The sequence below is a fragment of the Mesoplodon densirostris genome, chromosome 7, assembly GCF_025265405.1.
Source record: "Mesoplodon densirostris isolate mMesDen1 chromosome 7, mMesDen1 primary haplotype, whole genome shotgun sequence".
NCBI lineage: Eukaryota > Metazoa > Chordata > Mammalia > Artiodactyla > Ziphiidae > Mesoplodon > Mesoplodon densirostris.
This window is the reverse complement of record NC_082667.1, coordinates 45,821,046-45,841,542: the sequence shown is the minus strand read 5'-3', so window position 1 is coordinate 45,841,542 and position 20,497 is coordinate 45,821,046. Positions and strand designations below refer to the sequence as shown.

The 20,497-nt window shown below is 40.9% G+C and overlaps 1 protein-coding gene across 1 annotated transcript in view; it reads right to left on the bottom strand.

Moving 5' to 3' along the window:
• The window catches only part of RAB38 (RAB38, member RAS oncogene family), a 69,016-nt gene extending 66,711 nt beyond the window's left edge, over positions 1-2,305 (bottom strand). The window contains exon 1 of the mRNA XM_060105044.1: positions 2,104-2,305. Coding sequence (XP_059961027.1) covers positions 2,104-2,305 — 202 coding nt within the window. The remainder of the gene's footprint in view (positions 1-2,103) is intronic.
• Positions 2,306-20,497: the final 18,192 nt, after the last annotated feature.

Sequence of the window (20,497 nt, the reverse complement as noted above, 5' to 3'; positions counted from 1 at the left end):
TGTAATATGGATAAAGCTGAAAATTAGTGCTGGATGTTTGGAATAGATTATATGTGCTCATCATTTACTAGGAATTATCATTTAATAAGGTTTAATTAGCATATTTATATCATGTCCTTCTTGCCTAGCATTTATACATGTTCCAAAAAATTGGTAGCTAGTGTAACAACAATCCATGCAGCTCTCCTAAGTAGTAAGTACAAATGGGTTTAGCTAGCATTTGCTGGTTGTTCATCTCTTGTTTGCTCCTTTGTTGAGAGAAAGCATTCTATCTATTTACAGACAAGGAAACTGAGACCAGGAAGTTAGGGAACTTGCCGAATATCGCCCAGGACATATGGGTAAAACAGGGATCCAGACAGAAGCAGTTCGACTCTGGAATTTAGGCTCTTCATCTCTACACCTACTATTGTCCCTGTTAGGTGAGGACACTGAGACCCACAAACATTATATAACATGTCTGAGGTCACATCATTATTTGCTTTTCACATAAAAATACATACATCCCCTTCAAACAGTAAGCTAATTCTAAACCTGGGTCCTAGAGACTTTGATGCAGCCGGAAGAGTTGTCAGACACTGAAACAAGTAGCAACAAAGTGCACAGACGCATACAGGATTTTCTAGGTATAAAGCCCAATCAGATAGTGGCCAATGACATCTTCTGGTCTCTGATAACCCCTGTGCTACTAGAGCTGCTAAAAATGACACCAAAGGCATGAATCTGTTCAGATGCCAAGAGTTTTATCATAAGACCTGGCAGCTCATGATTAAAGAGGCACTGGAGTCCCCAGCACGAGAAACACCCTTTCGAAAATTTTCCACATTTGTTCTCGCTTCAGGCCATGATAAAGAGTTTCCAGTCAAATGCACCAGCTAAAATGAACCTGTTTTCTGCAAGAGAAGTGGCCAGTTTGGGTCCAGCACTTATAAAGGTTCCTAGTGCCACAGACTATGAAATAGGCAGAAGTGAAGTGGATTATTTGAAGGGGTTCACAGGGAATCTCAGAGGACCTTAAAACTTCTGAGCAGGACGGGTCCTGAGCTGTCATTGTCCAACCACTCTCCAACTTAACAGGGATGCAGCTGAGCTGAAGGGACTTCTCTGGAGCCACTGAGCAGGTTAAGTGAGTGGCAGGGCCAGTAACTGTAATGAAGGGTTGGACATGCCCAGGATGCCAACAGCCTCCATCCAAGGACTCATTCTTTATACCCCAAGCTTAGACTGAAGGCCTAACTTCTGGTACAAACCCTAGGAATCAAATTCTGATTTCAAACATTGTAAAGATGCTTCTCATTTTCCAGACCTCTCAGTGAAAACTTTAGGGACAAATCAAGAAATCTGTGGCTAATGTCATAGACCCTTAAACAAAAATGGCCCTAAAATATATACTCAGTCTCCTTTTCATAGACGACAGAGAGCCAGAGAGAGAGAGAGGGACAGACAGACAGACACAGAGACGGAGAGACAGAGAGAGACAGAAAGAAAGAGAGAGAGAAATAATACGTTACCCCCAGTACATACACAGAAAGTTCCTCGGCTTTCTCAAAGCAGAGAACCTCCAACTTGCTTGATTGAACGGTAGAAAAGGGGGGTAGCAAAAGTTGGAATGCAGTGAGCAACTGGAAACAGGAATTGGGAGACTCCTCTAGCCTGGAACTCTCCTGGTTCCCGCTGTGAACCGGTCTAGGGGCTTCCCGTCGAGGCCTGAGCACAGAAGAGCGGGCAGGACACTCTGGGCCGCGTCACCGGAGGGACTGCCCGTGCCCGGAAAATGAGCTGGAGACCAAGAATTGAATGCAACTCCCGGTATTCTCCCTCTGGGTCCCCCGGGAGGCCCGCGCTGGGGCGAGAGATCCCAGGGGAGGCTGTGGGAGGGAGATAAAGCAACAGCCCCAAAGCTCCAGTGAATGCACTTGAAATTTCTGCGCGCGAGAGAGAAACTGTTTTCTTTGACACCAAGTTTCCAGCCCACCGGGAAAAGTCTCTTGCGGCGCAGCGCCCAGGAGATCTGGGTCTCCCACTTGGCCGCAAGCCGCTGCCCCCTTAATGGAGACCCGCTGCGAAGCGCTCCCGCCCCCGATCCCCTCCCCCGCTGCTCACCTGCGATGTCCCAGAGCTGCAGGCGAACCACGGTCTCCGGGTCCCAGTGGAGCACCTTGAGCGCGAAGTCCACGCCGATGGTGGCCCGGTAGTGCGAGGAGAAGTTCTGGTGCACGTAGCGCTTGATGATGCTGGTCTTGCCCACGCCCAGGTCGCCGATCACCAGCAGCTTGTACAGGTGCTCCTTGTGCGGGACCTGCATCCTGGCGGCCCGCCAGCCGCGCCTTGCTTTGCAGTGCGGGCTGTGGAAGCGCAGCCGGGCCTTGGGCGGGAGAGACTAGCGGAGCGCGAGTGCGGGCGAGAGAGAGCGGAGGCGGCGGGGCGGGACTGGACGGGGTGAGGGGCGGAACTCCTCCGCGGCCGCCTGGAGAAACGCCCAGACAGGAGCCCAGGGGTTAATCCTCCTTCCTACTCCGCGCTGCGCGGCCTTGGAGAGGGGTGGAGACCCGAGCGACTCCCGGGCCCGATAAGTTAGGGGGCCTCAAGGCAAATGCCTTTTTCAGAGGTTATTCGTACAGCACTTTACAGTTTCCGAAGTGCTTTTCTCGCCTGTGATCTTGGCCACAAAGCTTGGAGGTGTGGTTTTTATTTTCCAAGTTTTGCAAGCGAGAGCGTCAAAAAAAATTAAGTGAATTGCCGAGACTGTAGTAAAAAGCCTGGCTGAACACAGGGCTCTTGAGGTCATGGGCCCCGCCACCATCCCATATGGCAGAGAGAGCGTGGAGGCAAGGCAGCAGATAATACAATTTCAAGAGGCATAAGAGCTGGATTTGGGTCCGGCACGTCCTGGTTTTCGAGGTGAGTGACCTTGTGCAAGTCATTTGAGCTGCCCCAGCCTCCTTTCTTCCTTGGCAATCTGGTAATGGTAATCCTGACCTATCAGCAGCCTGGGAGTGTGAACACTGAGCACCTTCACACCTATTCAACTAGTAATCGTCTAACCAGGAGGATAATTGGGCTGTAAATGCTGAAGGCATCCATGCTTTTAGCCTCCACCTCTCCTATCCTAAAAGCTCTGAGCAGCGTTGAAAGACAATTTAAACAACTAGTCAGATTTTTCTACATGGTAATAATACTAGCAAGCATCTATCCAGCACTTGCTATGTGCCAGGTTTTATACATATGTCACCTAATCGACCCAGCAGTCTTAGAAATAGATACCGTTACTCTTCCCATTTTACAAATGAGGAAACCAAGGCCTAGACATTTTAAGTAACGTACCTAGGGTCAAACAGCTAGTGAGGAGAAAGCCAGATTCAGACTTAAATCTTTCAGTATGAAAGAGTTTTGTTTTGTTTTTTTTCCCATTTACTCTTTTAACAGATATATATTTGTGCTTGGGATGATAAGGAATAACACAGACAGAGATTCCTAGTCTCAAAAGCTTTACCTTCTTGTGAGTAGGGACAGACAAGACAACTGAAAAATAAACACAATTTGTAATATATTAGTTGATTTCTACCCACACAGGGACACACCAGGCAGGTTATATCTAATAAGTGGACCACGTAGTCTGCCTACTTAAAGCATTGGCCAACACCGAGGCTTCACGAATGGGGGCGGGTGGGCGGATCAGGAACCTGAGGTGCCTAAGCCATTTTGAGAGCCTGCAAAAAATTAGGGGTGATGGCAAAATAAGACCCCACCAGATCTAAAATCCTGGTTCTGTAGATCTGAAAGACAAGTTTGGTCTGGACAAGAAGCTAGTATTTTTAACAGTAGAATAAAATAAAAAATAAAGATGAGAGTACAAAACAATGGCATTAAATGCAAATAAAAAAAGAAAATCATCAAAGCCAAAAGGTGGTTCCTTGTAAAAAAACAACAAATTGACAAACACCTAGTACTACTGATCAAGAACTAATTTGAGAAAACACTAATTGTCAGTATCAGTTCTTATAGACATAAAAAAATAATGAAAATATATTATGAACAGCTTTCTGTGAATAAATTTGGAAATTTAAGCAACATGGGCAATTCCTTGAAAAACACAACTAACAAAATTGACCCCCCAAAATGGAAAAACTAGATCATTCATTGTACGTTGATTAGAGATTGGGTCTGTATTTAAAAATTAATTTAAAACAGTAAAGCTTTCACAAGTTAACAAAAAAAAGAAGAAAGAAAGAAAGAAAGAAAGAAAGAAAGAAAGAAAGAAAAGAAAAGAAGCTAATGGTGGTCGAAGCAAGGAGGGGGTGGAAGTTGGAGACATCATGTGAGCCAGCTCTCAACACTGTGCCTGATCCAACTTCTTCACAGGCCTCAGCATGTTTTCCCAGCCAGTCCAGCTGAGTCATCCTCACTCACCTGGTCTCGTCTTCTGATCAGGAGCCTGTTGGAGCATCAGATGTTTAGATTTACTGTGTGGGGCAGGCAGACCAAAATTCAGATTTTCTGGGACCTGAAGCTTATACACTTGAGGGGAGGGGACTCTTTAAGCAAAAGAATGCAAAATTAAGGACCAGGTCCTAAAGTTTCAGCTTTCCTTCACTGCCTCTCTGGGGACAGTCACCAAGCATGGTGAGTGAGCTCCCTGGCTAGGCAGGAAGTACTGCAGTTCGTTTCCAGAGTCACTCATTTAGGTCTCATGACAGTGCTTCACAGTGGGAAGAAATGACTCTCGGTTTATAATTCTTAAATATTGTAGACTAAAGCAGCTTGGTGAGCACCCCAGGCTAGCAGTTCAGTAAAATCCTGAAAGATCCTAAGTAAAATGAGGGAGTTGGGTTGCAAGATCTCTGGGGAGTACTTCTGACTCTAAAATTTCAGAATTCTGGGTCTTCTAGACATCTTCCGGCAAGAGTGATACCCCAGCCTTCTAACTACCTCCACCATGGCACCATTACCCGAGAGGTGGAGTTTTCTATCCTGCACTCCATCCCCCCAGCAGCCCCACTTAAGGAGATTTGGGAGAAAGGCTGTGGAAGGGCCATTTCAAAGCAAACATTATACCATAGTTCCTTTCTGTTTTCATGGCTCTCTTCTCTCCTCAGCTGCTGTATATTTTTCCCCCAAGATAAGCGCTCTCCAAGCTCATGTTTTTGGAGGGCAAACCTTTCTGTGCTCCCTTGCTTTGCTTTGAACTTATTTCCTTTACTCAGAACTAGGTTGCAAACAGGAAGGCAGGTAAGTGGGAATAGAATATAAACTAGATTCAGGCTAGAGCTTCTTTAGATGAAAAGGGCATTAGCTAACAGGTAGACCATCCTTGTCTTCCTATCCTCCCTGTACTCCCAGATTATGAGGCTTCATAAGAACCCATTTGTCTCAGCCTGCGACTCCATCTGCCTCAGACTGTCCTCAAGGATGCCCAGCTTTATCCTGACAAGGCGGGCCTCCTTCTCTCCAGAGAAAGGACCTGGGATTGTGCCATGTGGCTACTCCTCCCAGCAGCCGCCCTGCACCATGGAAACCTGCTTTCCGCAGTAACTCTAAAAGCATCTCCAGGGATGTTTTGACAATCTTGCTACCCTCAGATTGCTAAACCACAGCACACCCTCTCCTGAAGAACAGGAAGGCAGGTGACCCAAGTCTCTAAAGGGGGAATGAGACCACAAAGGCTCACAATTCAAGGATGAATGGTATTCCAGACAGTACAGAGTCGGATTTCTCTAAGACTCCGTTTCCTTTTTGTCCAGTGTGGGGACATATACTCACACATATTAAGTGGAAAAACTAATTTAAATCATTGGAAATGGCTTTGCAAACATAAACTTGAAATCCTCATGTTTCCCTCCCAGACCAGCTGTGTAAGGTGAGCCCCTAGGAAGTTACCTTATTTGCTTTCAGCAATGAGAGCCGTAAGGAGTTATTCATTAGCTTTTGTAGTTCTTAATTATTGTTCTGAAGAATTACTTACATGACTGTAAGACAGAGTGCCAAATACTCTGTTGTAGGACAGGTAAGGTAATTTTTCTTAGATTAATGCAGTCTTCAAAAAGATGGCCTTTACTCTGAAAAGGCCTGTGAGAGGAGACCGTAAATTTTTATCATCCAAACCAAGATTCTTGAAAGTGAAAGGGGGCACTATTAATAATTACACCAAACCACAGGAACAAGCCAGGGCTGTCCTAAAGAATGTTCATACCTGAAGCAGAGGGTTAGACTTCTCAAATGAGATCTACAACTAAGAGTGGCATTTGAAAAATCTCCTAAATCACTATTTTAATAAATAGTTCTGCCAAGTTAAGGCTGAGGCTCATTTCTCTGTTATCTTCAAAGAGTTCCCCTTTCATCTAGTAGGCTTGTCTAAAGCCCGTGCTAACTTGCCATGGGAGTTACATCCAGTATTGATTCAGAGGTGCAGCTGTTGTCTGGAAGTACACAACACTTTTTAGATTATTTGGAAAGAGGCCAAATTGGATTCTGTACGGGAAGTGCTTGAAATGAGTACATTTCAGTCTACAAGAATTTTGATGTTGGACTTTTTCACCAGAAAGAAAAGCTGTAATAGGATATTTATTGATTATCATCAGAAAATGGTTGCAAGTGAGTTTCTGAACCCTCCATTAGTCTAAACCAAGAAAACCAGACTATGCCCTAAATCATTTCCAGCAATAGATTTATCAACAACTAAATTTATGTACCATAGCTGCACACATTAGATTTGCATTGGACAGACATGGTGAGTTAGGACTCATTTTCCTCCTAACCCACCTAACATGAATGAGTGGAAATGAGCTATGGAATGGGCAAAAGGCAAGCATTTGAGAAGAACATGGAGCAAAATGAGTCCGTATGAACTCAGAGTTTCCATTTCCTTGTATTGGGTGCCGAGCCACTTATCTTGGCTAATTTATTTAAACCTCACAATCACTCTGTTAGTATAAATCCCCACTTTATAATAAAGGAAATGGGGCTCAACGAGTTTAACTAATTTGCCCAAAAGTGACAGAATGAAAATTATAACTCCTAATTCCTAAATCTATGCTTTTTCCTACTCTAACACATTCCTTTTGCATGTGATAAAATCCAGGCCCAGACTTCTACTCCAGCTTTGTTTCTGCTAAACTGCTAAAAATATTCAGGCTGTAAGGAAAAGGGGTTACCTGTATATTTTACAAAGTCCTAAGTATGTAGGGAAATATCTAATAAAGGAGGAAAAGAAAAATGTATGATTCAAAGTTACAAGGATATATCTCACACTCATTCAACAACTCAGGCAAAAGGGCAGCACAAGTAAAAAGTGGCATGCTATTCATTCGTGGGAGTGACCTTACCCAGCATGTGTAGAGGGTATAAACCTAGGAGTCTACCCCTGTTACTCTCGGAGAAGTCAATAGCTTAATAATACTGAGATTCTCCTGTGAATGAGCCCCTCATTCATAACAAGTGGGGACACAGCGACTAGTACGATCTCTCGCTCAGAGGATAACTCAGGAAAGTTACTGACACACCATCAGGGTCCAATCAAGAAATATTTTCAGCATAAAGCACTATGACAGATTTTTTGAGGGTCAGAGTCAGGAGTGGGGTCTCATTTATCTACAGGAATACATAAAATATAAGCCCCTGTCATCAAACTGTGGGCATTCTGGTTAGAGTGTCAGTCAGCATGTGCGCACCTGGCCCTCCATCTCTCCATCTCCTTCTCAGATCCCTTCGCTGGCTTCTCCCCTTCCTTGCTGCCCACCACTCCAGAGGGCAATTCTCCACCCTTGGGACTCCGACTTTGCCTGCTTGAGTTCATCCACTCCTGTGACAGGAGAGAAAACCGGGCTAGAGATTAAACTCAGCAATCAGACCATCTTACTTGATTTCACATTTGAGGCCCACCACTAACCAGGTGTAATACCTTAGTCAAGTAATCTAACTTCTGTAAGCCTGTCCCCTCGTGTATAAAATGAGGATAATAATTTCTACCTCCTAAAATTGTCAGAAGCCTAAAGGAAGTAATGCAGTGAAGTGCCCCGCATAGTGTTTGGCCCAGGATATGCACTGAAAAGAAAATGCTGTTCAACTATCAAGTGTCTGCTGATGATTTCTATATTTGTACTTAAGACCCCAGCCTCACTCATGCATTTCACACCCTTGTTCCAGCTGCCTTTTGGGCATTTCTACCAGGCTTTCTGGAGGACATCTCAAATGTAACATGTGCAAAGCTGAAGTCATTATCTACCCTAACAGACTTGTTCCTTTTCCTGTATTCCTGGTTTTAGTCATTGGTCCCACCCTCCCCAAAGTCTACCAAGCCTGGAAACTCAGTCATACTTGACTCCTGCTTCCTTATTGCCACACATCCCAGCAGACTGTGTCTTCTGATTCTATCTCAGATCCCTTAGTGCATTTCTTCTACTCCCTAAAAGTACTATTAGAAGGTAGAGGTGAATATCCATTCAATATTATTGTGGGCAAAGGATTTTTAAGCATTATGCAAAAGGAAGAAATCATAAAAAGGAAAAGCATTTTAGATACACACACACACACACACACACACACACATATAAAATCACCAGAAGCAAGACAAATAGCAAATGCAAAATGGGGAAGATTTTTGTCTGCTTAAATGTCTGACATTTAAGACAGGCAAAAAGGGAATACATTATATATATAAAAAAAAGCTCTTGTAAAATATTTTAAAATATCCAAATAGATAAAGGAACAGGCTACAAATAAACAAATGACCACACAAAAAGCCAATAATAACATAAACAATATTTTTCACAGGAACAGAGTAGAAGAGTTAAACAATAATGAGATTTTTTCACTTTTCAAACTGACAAATATGTTTTAATACTAAAAATATCCAGTATCGATGAGGATGCGAAGAAATGGACACTATCATGATCCTGGTGGGATTATAATTGAACAAAAAGCTGTTAGAGAGAAATTTGGTTATATGTATCAAAAACCTTAAAAATGTATGTGCCCCTTGACCTAAAAATTCTATCTGTAGGAATTTATGATAATCAATCATTACAGAGAGAGAGATTTATAAAAATTTAACTTCATGAATGCATATTACAATGTTGGTTATCATTGGAAAAAAACAGGCACTTCCTAAATATGTATCAGGTTAAATATTACAGTGTTTTAAATATGTGATGGCATATTATACAACCTTTATAAATGATGTTTAAGAAAAATATTGAGTTACCTGGAAAGATATTCACAATGTTTTTTCACAGTATTTTAAAATTGGAAAAAATATTACAAAATATATACCCAGTTTGGCATAAAATACATAATTTCCATTATATAAACATACACACACACACATACACACATAAAGATATAGAAAATCATACACCAATATGTTGTCAGAGATGATCTCTGGATGATAAAATTACTGCGTTGTTTTATTATATACTTTCCTACCTTTCTATATTTCTCATTTTATTTTTACAGGTAACATTATTGTTTTCAAAAGAAGAAAACAAAACTTAAAAAAAAAAAAAAAGAATGTGCACTGAATGGGTCTTAGAGGAGGATTCCCAGCAATCATCATAACGATTTTTTTCTAGGTCTCTCCAGTTGATACAGAGTATCAGTGTTTTAGGTTTCAGTAATTTTCCAGCCAACATTTTCTCATCCTGATTCCACTTATCTTATCAGTGCTGAGAGGTGTGCCTTCCCAAGAGAACCAAAGCACCATTTCACAGGCGGCATAATCAGGCTGACACTCCGGAACCTCACACAAGGTCCCTACACTGTCCTGGAGTGACTGCCACAGCAACCCAGGCTTAGCTCTCAAGAAACTGATCAAAGCCTCCCCCACAAGGTCCATATGCCTGAAAGGAAACTTATCTTCCCCCAAAGTGGTCCTCCCAAACCTTGATGTCATTTTTTCCCCTTCCTGCTTGTGCCCTACTTTTCCACTCAGACACCAATTCTCTGATTCTCCCCTCCAGAATCTCTTGCATTCATCCTGTCCTGTTCATTTCAGTCCTTCTTGACATCTCATCAAGTAGCTGTTTCCTAAGGATATCTCCCTCACTCTATTTTCCCTATTTGGACCTGTCACCATTCCCAGCTCAATCGTCATTAAAAATAAAGTACTTCAGTGGGGCACTCCTCCACTCACAACCTCTGAAATTATTTTATGTGTGAGAGGAATACATTCTATCTTATTTAACCCTTTGTTTCTTTCTTTTACTATTTTTATTGGCGTATACTTGATTTACGCTGTTATGTTACTTTCTGCTGTACAGCAAAGTGAATCAGTTACACATATACATACATCCACTCTTTTTTAGATTCTTTTCTTATATAGGCCATTACAGAGCATTGAGTAGAGTTCCCTGTGCTATACAGTAGGTCCTTATTAGTTATCTATTTTATATATATAGTAGTGTGTATATCTCCCATTTCATCCCACTCCCCCTTTCCCCCCAGTAACCATAAGATTGTTTTCTACATCTGTAACTCTATTTCTTTTTGTAAATAAGTTCATTTGTACCATTTTTTAAGATTCCACATATAAGCGATATCATATGATATTTGTCCTTTTCTGTCAGACTTACTTCAATTAGTATGATAATCTCTAGGTCCATCCATGTTGCTGCAAATGGCATTATTTCATTCTTTTTTATGGCTGAGTAATATTGCATCATATATATGTACCACATCTTCTTTATCCATTCCTCTGTCGATGGACATTTAAGTTGGTTCCTTGTCCTGGCTATTGTAAATAGTGTTGCAATGCACATTGGGGTGCATGTATATTTTCGAATTATGGTTTTCTCAGGGTATATGCCCAGGAGTGGGGTTCCTGGACCACATGGTAGTTCTATTTTTAGTTTTTTAAGGAACCTCCATACTCTTCTCCATAGCTGCTGTATCAATTTACATTCCCACCAACACTGTAGGAGGGTTCCCTTTTCTCCATACCCTCTTCAGCATTTATTGTTTGCAGATTTTTTGATGATGGCTATTCTGAATATGGTACTGGCACAAAAGCAGAAATAGATCAATGGAACAGGATAGAAAGCCCAGAGATAAACCCACACCTATGGTCAACTAATCTATGACAAGGAGGCAAGAATATGCAATGGGGAAAAGACAGTTTCTTCAATAAGTGGTACTGGGAAAACTGGACAGCTACATGTAAAAGAATGAAATTAGAAAACTCCCTAACACCATACCCAAAAATAAACTCAAAGTGGATTAAAGACCCACATGTAAGTCTGGATATAAAACTCGTAGAGGAAAACATAAGCAGAACACTCTCTGACATAAATCGCAGCAATATCTTTTTCGACCCACCTCCTAGAGTAATGAAAATAAAAACAAAAATAAACAAATGGGACCTAATTAAACTCAAAAGCTTTTGCACAGAAAAGGAAACCACAAACAAACAAAAAGACAACCAACAGAGTGGGAGAAAATATTTACAAACAAAGTGACCGACAAGGGATTAATCTCCAAAATACACAAACAGCCCATGCAGCTCAATATCCAAAAAAAAAACAACCCAATCAAAAAATGGGCAGAAGACCTAAATAGACATTTCTCCAAAGAAGACAGACAGATGGCCAAAAAGCACATGAAAAAATGCTCAACATCACTAATTATTAGAGAAATGCAAATCAAAACTACAATGAGGTATAACCCTTTGGTGAGTTGCGTTTTCTGTTCTATGCAGCGAAAGCAAATCCTAAATGATAAATCTCCTTGAGTTAGACAGGAAGAGGTCATCTCCCTCCCAAGTAATAGCAGTTTATATATATGCCCTCTCACTGTAATAGCAGTTTATGTATATGCCCTCTCACTGTCTATGTCCTGTATGCACTCTTTTTGTAGATTTCTTCCCAGTCTATATCCTGTCAATTCGATTCCTTACCAGCACCTGGCACAGCCCCTGCCATGCCCTACCTGTGGGCTCAAGACACATTCTGTCATTCAGGCTAGGCTGCATTAAATGTCCTTGAAACAGAGCAGGACCCTATGGTCCTTCCCCCCCACCCCAAGTCCTCAGCCTGCTTTTGTGGAAAAACTTTAACCAAAGAATAAGTTTAATCAGGGAAGTGAGAAAATGAAGAAACGAAGGAAAACAGCCAAAGGAAACCAAATAAAAATACTTTAGTCATTAAGCAAAGTCAAGGACCTTTAGTTCCTCCTTAACTGCTATAGGTAATATTCTGAGCCATATCCTGTGAGCTGTCTTACAGACACGGAAACCCCCAGAAGGTGGAAGAAGTTAACTACATGATGACCAGGCTGTAGCCATGACATAAGCTGCCACAATTCCGAGAATTGCTCTCAGAGAAATGGAAACAAACCGACCCTGGAACTGAATATTAACTGTACCTAAAACAATCAAGATGATGCTGGTCAGACCACTGATGACCAGTTTCAAGATGACTGTCAGAGCTGACTGTATTGTTTCTGCATGTAGCCCCCTCCCTCTGTCTATAAAAGCTCTTGCCCCCTGATTGTCAACGGCGGGGGGAGTTGGCCTTTGGACAGGCGTCCACCCTCCCTGCCGGTTGCTGGCATCCAAAATAAGGCAAACTAGGTAGTCACAAAGCACCCAGCTGATTTCCCTGTGCTATGCGGCTGCTTCCCACTAGCTATCTATTTTACATTTGGTAGTGTATATATGTCCATGCCACTCCCTCACTTCATCCCAGCTTACCCTTCCCCCTCCCCGTGTCCTCAAGTCCATTTTCTACATCTGCGTCTTTATTCCTGTCCTGCCCCTAGGTTCTTCAGAACTTTTTTTTTTTTTTTTTAGATTCCATATATATGTGTTAGCATATGGTATTTGTTTTTCTCTTTCTGACTTACTTCACTCTGTATGACAGACTCTAGGTCCATAGACCTCACTACAAAAAACTCAGTTTCGTTTCTTTTAATGGCTGAGTAATAATCCATTGTATGTATGTGCCACATCTTCTTTATCCATTCATCTGTCGATGGACACTTAGGTTGCTTCCATGTCCTGGCTATTGTAAATAGTGCTGCAATGAACATTGTGGTACATGACTCTTTTTGAATTATGCTTTTCTCAGGGTATCTGCCCAGTAGTGGGATTGCTGGGTCGTATGGTAGTTCTATTTTTAGTTTTTTAAGGAAACTCCACAGTGTTCTCCATAGTGGCTGTATCAATTTACATTACCACCAACAGTGCAAGACGGTTCCCTTTTCTCCACACCCTCTCCAGCATTTATTGTTTGTAGATATTTTGATGATGGCCTTTCTGACCAGTGTCAGGTGATACCTCATTGTAGTTTTAATTTGCATTGCTCAAATGGTTAGTGATATTAAGCATCCATTCATGTGTTTGTTAGCAATCTGTATATCTTCTTTGGAGAAATGTTTATTTAGGTCTTCTGACCATTTTTGGATTGGGTTTTTTGTTTTTTGATATTGAGCTGCATGACCTGCTTATAAATTTTGGAGATTAATCCTGTGTCAGTAGCTTTATTTGCAAATATTTTCTCTCATTCTGAGGGTTGTATTTTCATCCCATTTATGGTTTCCTTTGCTGTGCAAAAGTTTTAAGTTTCATTAGGTCCCATTTCTTTTTTTTTATATATATATTCATTTCTCTAGGAGGTGGGTCAAAAAGGATCTTGCTGTGATTTATGTCATAGAGTGTTCTGCCTATGTTTTCCTCTAAGAGTTTTATAGTGACTGGCCTTAAATTTAGGTCTCTAATCCATTTTGAGTTTATTTTTGTGTATGGTGTTAGGGAGGGTTCTAATTTCATTCTTTTACATGTAGCTGTCCAGTTTTCCCAGCACCACTTATTGAAGAGGCTGTCTTTTTGCCATTGTATATTCTTGCCCCCTTTATCAAAAATAAGGTGACCATATGTGCATGGGTTTATCTCTGGGCTTTCTATCCTGTTCCATTGATCTATCTTTCTGTTTTTGTGCCAGTACCATACTGTCTTGATTACTATAGCTTTGTAGTATAGTGTGAAGTCAGGGAGCCTGATTCCTCCAGCTCCATTTTTCTTTCTCATGATTGCTTTGGCAATTCGGGGTAGCTTGTGTTTTCATACAAACTGTCAATTTTTTTTGTTCTAGTTCTGTGAAAGATGCCATTGGTAGTTTGATAGGGATTGCATTGAATCTGTAGATTGCTTTGGGTAGTAGAGTCATTTTCACAATGTTGATTTTCCAATCCAAGAACATGGTATATCTCTCCATCTGTTGGTATCATCTTTAATTTCTTTCATCAGTGTCTTATAGTTTTGTGCATAGAGGTCTTTTGATCCTTACGTAGGTTTATTCCTAGGTATTTTATTCTTTTTGTTGCAATGGTAAATGGGAATGTTTCCTTAATTTCTCTTTCAGATTTTTCATCACTGGTGTATAGGAATACAAGAGATTTCTATGCATTAATTTTTTATCCTGCTACTTTACCAAATTCATTGATTAGCGCTAGTAGTTTTCTGGTAGCATCTTTAGGATTCTCCATGTATAGTATCATGTCATCTGCAAACAGTGACAGTTTTACTTCTTCTTTTCTGATTTGGATTCCTTTTATTTCTTTTTCTTCTCTGACTGCTATAGCTAAAACTTCCAAAACTATGTTAAATAATAGTGGTGAGAGTGGGCAACCTTGTCTTTTTCCTGATCTTAGAGGAAATGGTTTCAGTTTTTCACCATTGAGAATGATGTTTGCTGTGGGTTTGTCATATATGGCCTTTATTATGTTGAGGTAAGTTCCCTCTATGCCTACTTTCTGCAGGGTTTTTATCATAAATGTGTTGAATTTTGACAAAAGCATTTTCTGCATCTATTGAGATGATCATATGGTTTTTATCCTTGAATTTGTTAATATGGTGTATCACATTGATTGATTTCCATATATTGAAAAATCCTTGCATTACTGGGATAAATCCCACTTGATCATGGTGTATGATCCTTTTAATGTGCTGTTGGATTCTGTTTGCTAGTATTTTGTTGAGGATTTTTGCATCTATGTTCATTGGTGATATTGGCCTGTAGTTTTCTTTCTTTGTGACATCTTTGTCTGGTTTTGGTATCAGGGTGATGGTGGCCTCATAGAATGAGTTGGGGAGTGTTCCTCCCTCTGCTATATTTTGGAAGAGTTTCAGAAGGATAGGTGTTAGCTCTTCTCTAAATGTTTAATAGAATTCGCCTGTGAAGCCATCTGGTCCAGGGCTTTTGTTTGTTGGAAGATGTTTAATCACAGTCTGAATTTCAGTGCTTGTGATTGGTCTGTTTTTATTTTCTATTTCTTTCTGGTTCCGTCTCAGAAGGTTGTGCTTTTCTAAGAAATGTGTCCATGTCCTCCAGGTTGTCCATTTTATTGGCATATAGTTGGTTGTAGTAATCTCTCATGATCCTTTGTATTTCTGCAGTGTCAGTTGTTACTTCTCCTCTTTCATTTCTAATTCTGTTGATTTGAATCTTTTCCCTTTTCTCGTGATTAGTCTAGCAAATGGTTTATCAATTTTGTTTATCTTCTCAAAGAACCACTTTCAGTTTTATTGATCTTTGATATTGTGTCCCTCATTTCTTTTTCATTTATTTCTGAACTGATTTTTATGATTTCTTTCCTTCTGCTGATTTCGGGGTTTTTTGTTCTTCTTTCTCTAATTGCTTTAGGTGTAAGGTTAGGTTGTTTATTTGAGATGTTTCTTGTTTCTTGAGGTAGGATTGTATGGCTATAATCTTCCCTCTTAGAACTGCTTTTGCTGCATCCCATAGGTTTATCCCATAGGGTCATTGTGTTTTCAATGTCATTTGTTTCTAGGTATTTTTTGATTATCTCTTTGAATTCTTCAGTGATCTCTTGGTTATTTAGTAGTGTATTGTTTAGCCTCCATGTGTTTTTATTTTTTACAGATTTTTCCTGTAATTGATATCTAGTCTAATAGCGTTGTGGTAAGAAAAGATACTTGATATGATTTCAATTTTCTTAAATTTACCAAGGGTTGATTTGTGACCCAAGACATGGTCTATCCTGGAGAATGTTCCATGACCACTTGAGAAGAAAGTGTATTCTGTTATTTTGGGATGGAGTGTCCTATAAATGTCAATTAAGTCCATCTGGTCTAATGTGTCATTTAAAGCTTGTGTTTCCTTATTTATTTACATTTTGGATGTTCTGTCCATTGGTGAAAATGGGGTGTTAAAGTCCCCTACTGTTATTGTGTTACTGTCAATTTCCCCTTTTATGGCTGTTAGCATTTGCCTTATGTATTGGGGTGCTCCTATGTTGGGTGCATAAATATTTACAATTGTTATATCTTTTTCTTGGATTGATCCCTTGATCATTATGTAGTGTCCCTCTTTGTCTCTTGTAATGGTCTTTCTTTTAAAGTCCATTTGGTCTGATATGAGAATTGCTACCCCAGCTTTCTTTTGATTTCCATTTGCATGGAATATCTTTTTCCATCCCCTCACTTTCACTCTGCATGTGTCTCTAGGTCTGAAGTGGGTCTCTTGTAGACAGCATATGTATGGGTGCTATTTTTGTATCCATTCAGCTGGTCTATGTCTTTTGGTTGGAGCATTTAATCCATTTACATTTAAGGTAATTATCGATATGTATGTTCCTATTACCATTTTCTTAATTGTTTTGGGTTTGTTATTGTAAGTCTTTTCCTTCTCTTGTGTTTCCTGCCTTAGAAAGTTCCTTTAGCATTTGTTGTAAAGCTGGTTTGGTGGTGCTGAATTCTCTTAGCTTTTGCTTATCTGTAAAGGTTTTAATTTCTCCATCGAATCTGAATGAGATCCTTGATGGGTAGAGTAATCTTGGTTATAGGTTTTTCCCTTTCATCACTTTAAATATGTCCTGCCACTCCCTTCTGGCTTGCAGAGTTTCTGCTGAAAGATCAGCTGTTAACCTTATGGGGATTCCCTTGTATGCTATTTGTTGCTTTTCCCTTGCTGATTTTAATATTTTTTCTTTGTATTTAATTTTTGATAGTTTGATTAATATGTGTCTTGGCAAGTTTCTCCTTGGATTTATCCTATATGGGACTCTCTGTGCTTCCTGGACTTGATTGACTATTTCCTTTCCCATATAAGGGAAGTTTTCAACTGTAATCTCTTCAAATATTTTCTCAGTCCCTTTCTTTCTCTCTTCTTCTTCTGGGACCCCTATAATTCAAATGTTGGTGCATTTAATGTTGTCCCAGATGTCTCTGAGACTGCTGTCAATTGTTTTCATTCTTTTCTCTTTATCCTGCTCTGCAGTAGTTATTTCCACTATTTTATCTTTAAGGTCACTTATCTTTTCTTCTGCCTCAGTTATTCTGCTATTGATTCCTTCTAGAGAATTTTAAATTTCATTTATTGTGTTGTTCATCATTGTTTATTTGCTCTTTAGTTCTTCTAGGTCTTTGTTAACGTTTCTGCATTCTATTTCCAAGATTTTGGATCATCTTTACTATCATTACTCTGAATTCTTTTTCAGGTAGACTGCTTATTTCCACTTCATTTGTTTCATCTGGTGGGTTTTTTACTTTGCTCCTTCATCTGCTGTGTATTTCTCTATCTTCTCATTTTGCTTAACTTTCTGTTTGGGGTCTCCTTTTCTTGGGCTGCAGGTTCACAGTTCCCATTGTTTTTGGTGTCTCTCCCCAGTGGCTAAGATTGGTTCAGTGGGTTTTGCAGGCTTCCTGGTGGAGGGGACTAGTGCCTGTGTTCTGGTGGATGAGGCTGGATCTTGTCTTTCTGGTGGGCAGGACCACGTCTGGTGGTGTGTTTGGGGTGTTGTGAACTTATTATGATTTTAGGCAGCCTCTCTGCTAATGGGTGGGTTGTGTTCCTGTCTTGCTAGTTGTTTGGCATAGGGTGTACAGCACTGGAGCTTGCTCATTGTTAAGTGGAGCTCGGTCTTACCATTGAGATGGAGATCTCTGGATGAGCTCTCATTGATTGATATTACGTGGAGCTGGGAGGTCTCTGGTGGTGAAATGTCCTTAACTCAGCCCTCCCACCTCAGAAGCTCAGGCCTGACACCCGGCCAGAGCACCAAAAGCCTGTCAACCACACGGCTCAGAAGAAAAGGGAGGGAGAAAAAAAAGGAATAAAACAAAATAGTTATTAAAATAAAAAAATAAAGTAATTAAAAAAAAAGAAGAGAGCAACCAAACCAATAAACAAATCCACCAATGATAACAAGTGCTAAAAATTATACTAAGAGAAACATAAAAATCAGAAACTAGTCTGTTGCATTCAGCAAACCCCAAGTCTACAGTTGCTCCGAAAGTCCACAGCCTGAATTTTGGGATGATCCGTTGTGTATTCACGTATTCCACTGATGCAGGGTACCTCAAGTTGATTGTGGAGATTTAATCAGTTGCTCCTTAGGCTGCACGGAGAAATTTCTCTTTCTCTCTTCTTTGTTCGCACAGCTGCCGGGGTTCAGCTTTGGATTTGGCCCCGCCTCTGCATGTAGGTCACCCTCTGGTGTCTGTTCTTAGCCCAGACAGAAGGGGGTTAAAAGAGCAGCTTATTAGGGGGCTCTGGCTCACTCAGGCTGGGGGGAGGGCGGGGTATGGAATGCAGGGTGAACCTGTGGCAGCAGAGGCCGGCATGACGTTGCAACAGCCTGAGGCTCCCCATGTGTTCTCCTGGGGAAGTCATCCCTGGATCACGGGACCCTGGCAGTGGCGGGCTGCACAGGCTCCTGGGACAGCAGGTGTGGATAGTGACCAGTGCTTGCACACAGGATTCTTGGTGGCTGCAGGAGCATCCTTAGCATTTCATGCCCGTTTCTGGTGTCCGCACTGATAACCATGGCTCCCACCCCATCTCTGAAACTCATTTAGGCGGTGTTCTGTATCTCCTCTCCTCATGCACCCTGAAACACTTGTCTCTTGCCTCTTAGGCAGTTCCAGAGTTTTTCCTGGACTCCCTCCCAGCTAGCTGTGGCGCACTAGCCCCCTTCAGGCTGTGTTCACACAGCCAATCCCAGTCCTCTCTGTGAGATCTGACCTCCAAAGCTCCAGCCTCAGCTCCCTGTCCCACGTGCCCTGGTGGGTGAGCAGACAAGCCTCTTGGGCTGGTGAGTGCCGGTTGGCACTGATCCTCTGTGCGGGAATCTCTCTGCTTTGCCCTCTGCAACCCTGTTGCTGAGCTTTCCTCCATGGCTTGAAGCTTCCCGCCCCCCACTCTGCCAGTGAAGAGGCTTCTTAGTGTGTGGAAACTTTTCCTCCTTCACAGCTCCCTCCCAGAGATGCAGGTCCCATCGTTATTCTTTTGTCTCTGTTTCTTCTTTTTTCTTTTGCCTCCCCAGGTACGTGGGGGAGTTTCTTGTCTTTTGGGAAGTTTGAGGTCTTCTGCCAGCATTCAGTAGGTGTTTTGTAGGAGTTGTTCCACATGTAGATGTATTTCTGATGTATCTGTGGGGAGGAAGGTGATCGCCACATCTTACTCCTCCACCATCTTGAAGGTCCTCGTCAGGAGTCAACCAACCTGGCCTCTTTATTGGCTTTTGAGCGGCGAGCAGCCGGAACTCACTTTCATTTACAACCTGACTGGCACAGATTCTCAGTAAATGTTTTAATGAGAATGGAAAATAGGAACGATGTGAAACCATGTCATATTACTGCCAAACACTCTGAGTCCTGGGTGCTATATGCTGCCTGTCTTTTTCTACAAGGAACTTGAGCATTGCTGTCAGCTTCTACAGAAAGCAATGGGAAGGGGGCAGGGGGTCCAAAGTCTGCTGGACTGGAAGTTTTAAGGACTGTGTTCCATTTGTGACTCTGCTAACTCCCAAGTCAACCTGGTCACTTCACCGCACACCCCTGCAACCCCCTTTGAATATCTCCTCTAAATTGTTCAGACCTTCTCAAAGATAACCTGGCCATATGCATTGAGTCCTAAATATAGGCATAATTATCCAACGAATAGTTAATGCCATTTAAACAGTTACTCTGCTTGTAAGAATCCATCCTAAAGAAATAATCAGTCTTTCAAAGATTTATGCACTAGCTATTTAAAGCAGCACTATTTTTAGCAGCCATCTGAGTACCAATGAATAGAAAATTGGTTAAAAGACAATGTCATATCCATAAAATTTAATATTTACAGCCATTAAATGTCATGTTTATGAAGAATATTTAGAGCCATGTAATGTTTAGAATATAACATTATTTTGGAAAAAGCAAAGTATAAAATTACATATGAAACAAATATATATATATATATATACATATATACATATATATATTCATCCTTATTTTGCAAACATATGTGCATGATTATACATATAGCTGGAAGGAAACAATGAAATATGAATGATAGACTTATTGGTGATTTTTGTTCTTTATGCTTTTCTAAATTCTCTACAATATATATATACTGACTTAAAAATTGGTGAAAATTAATGTACAATTATTTTGGAAATCTTTTAGGATTTACTATTTATTTTTATTTTCTTTTGGCATTTTGAAATTTTACATAATATACTTTGTTTAAGTCACTAAGTAATTTCTGACACCTAGATACTCATGCAC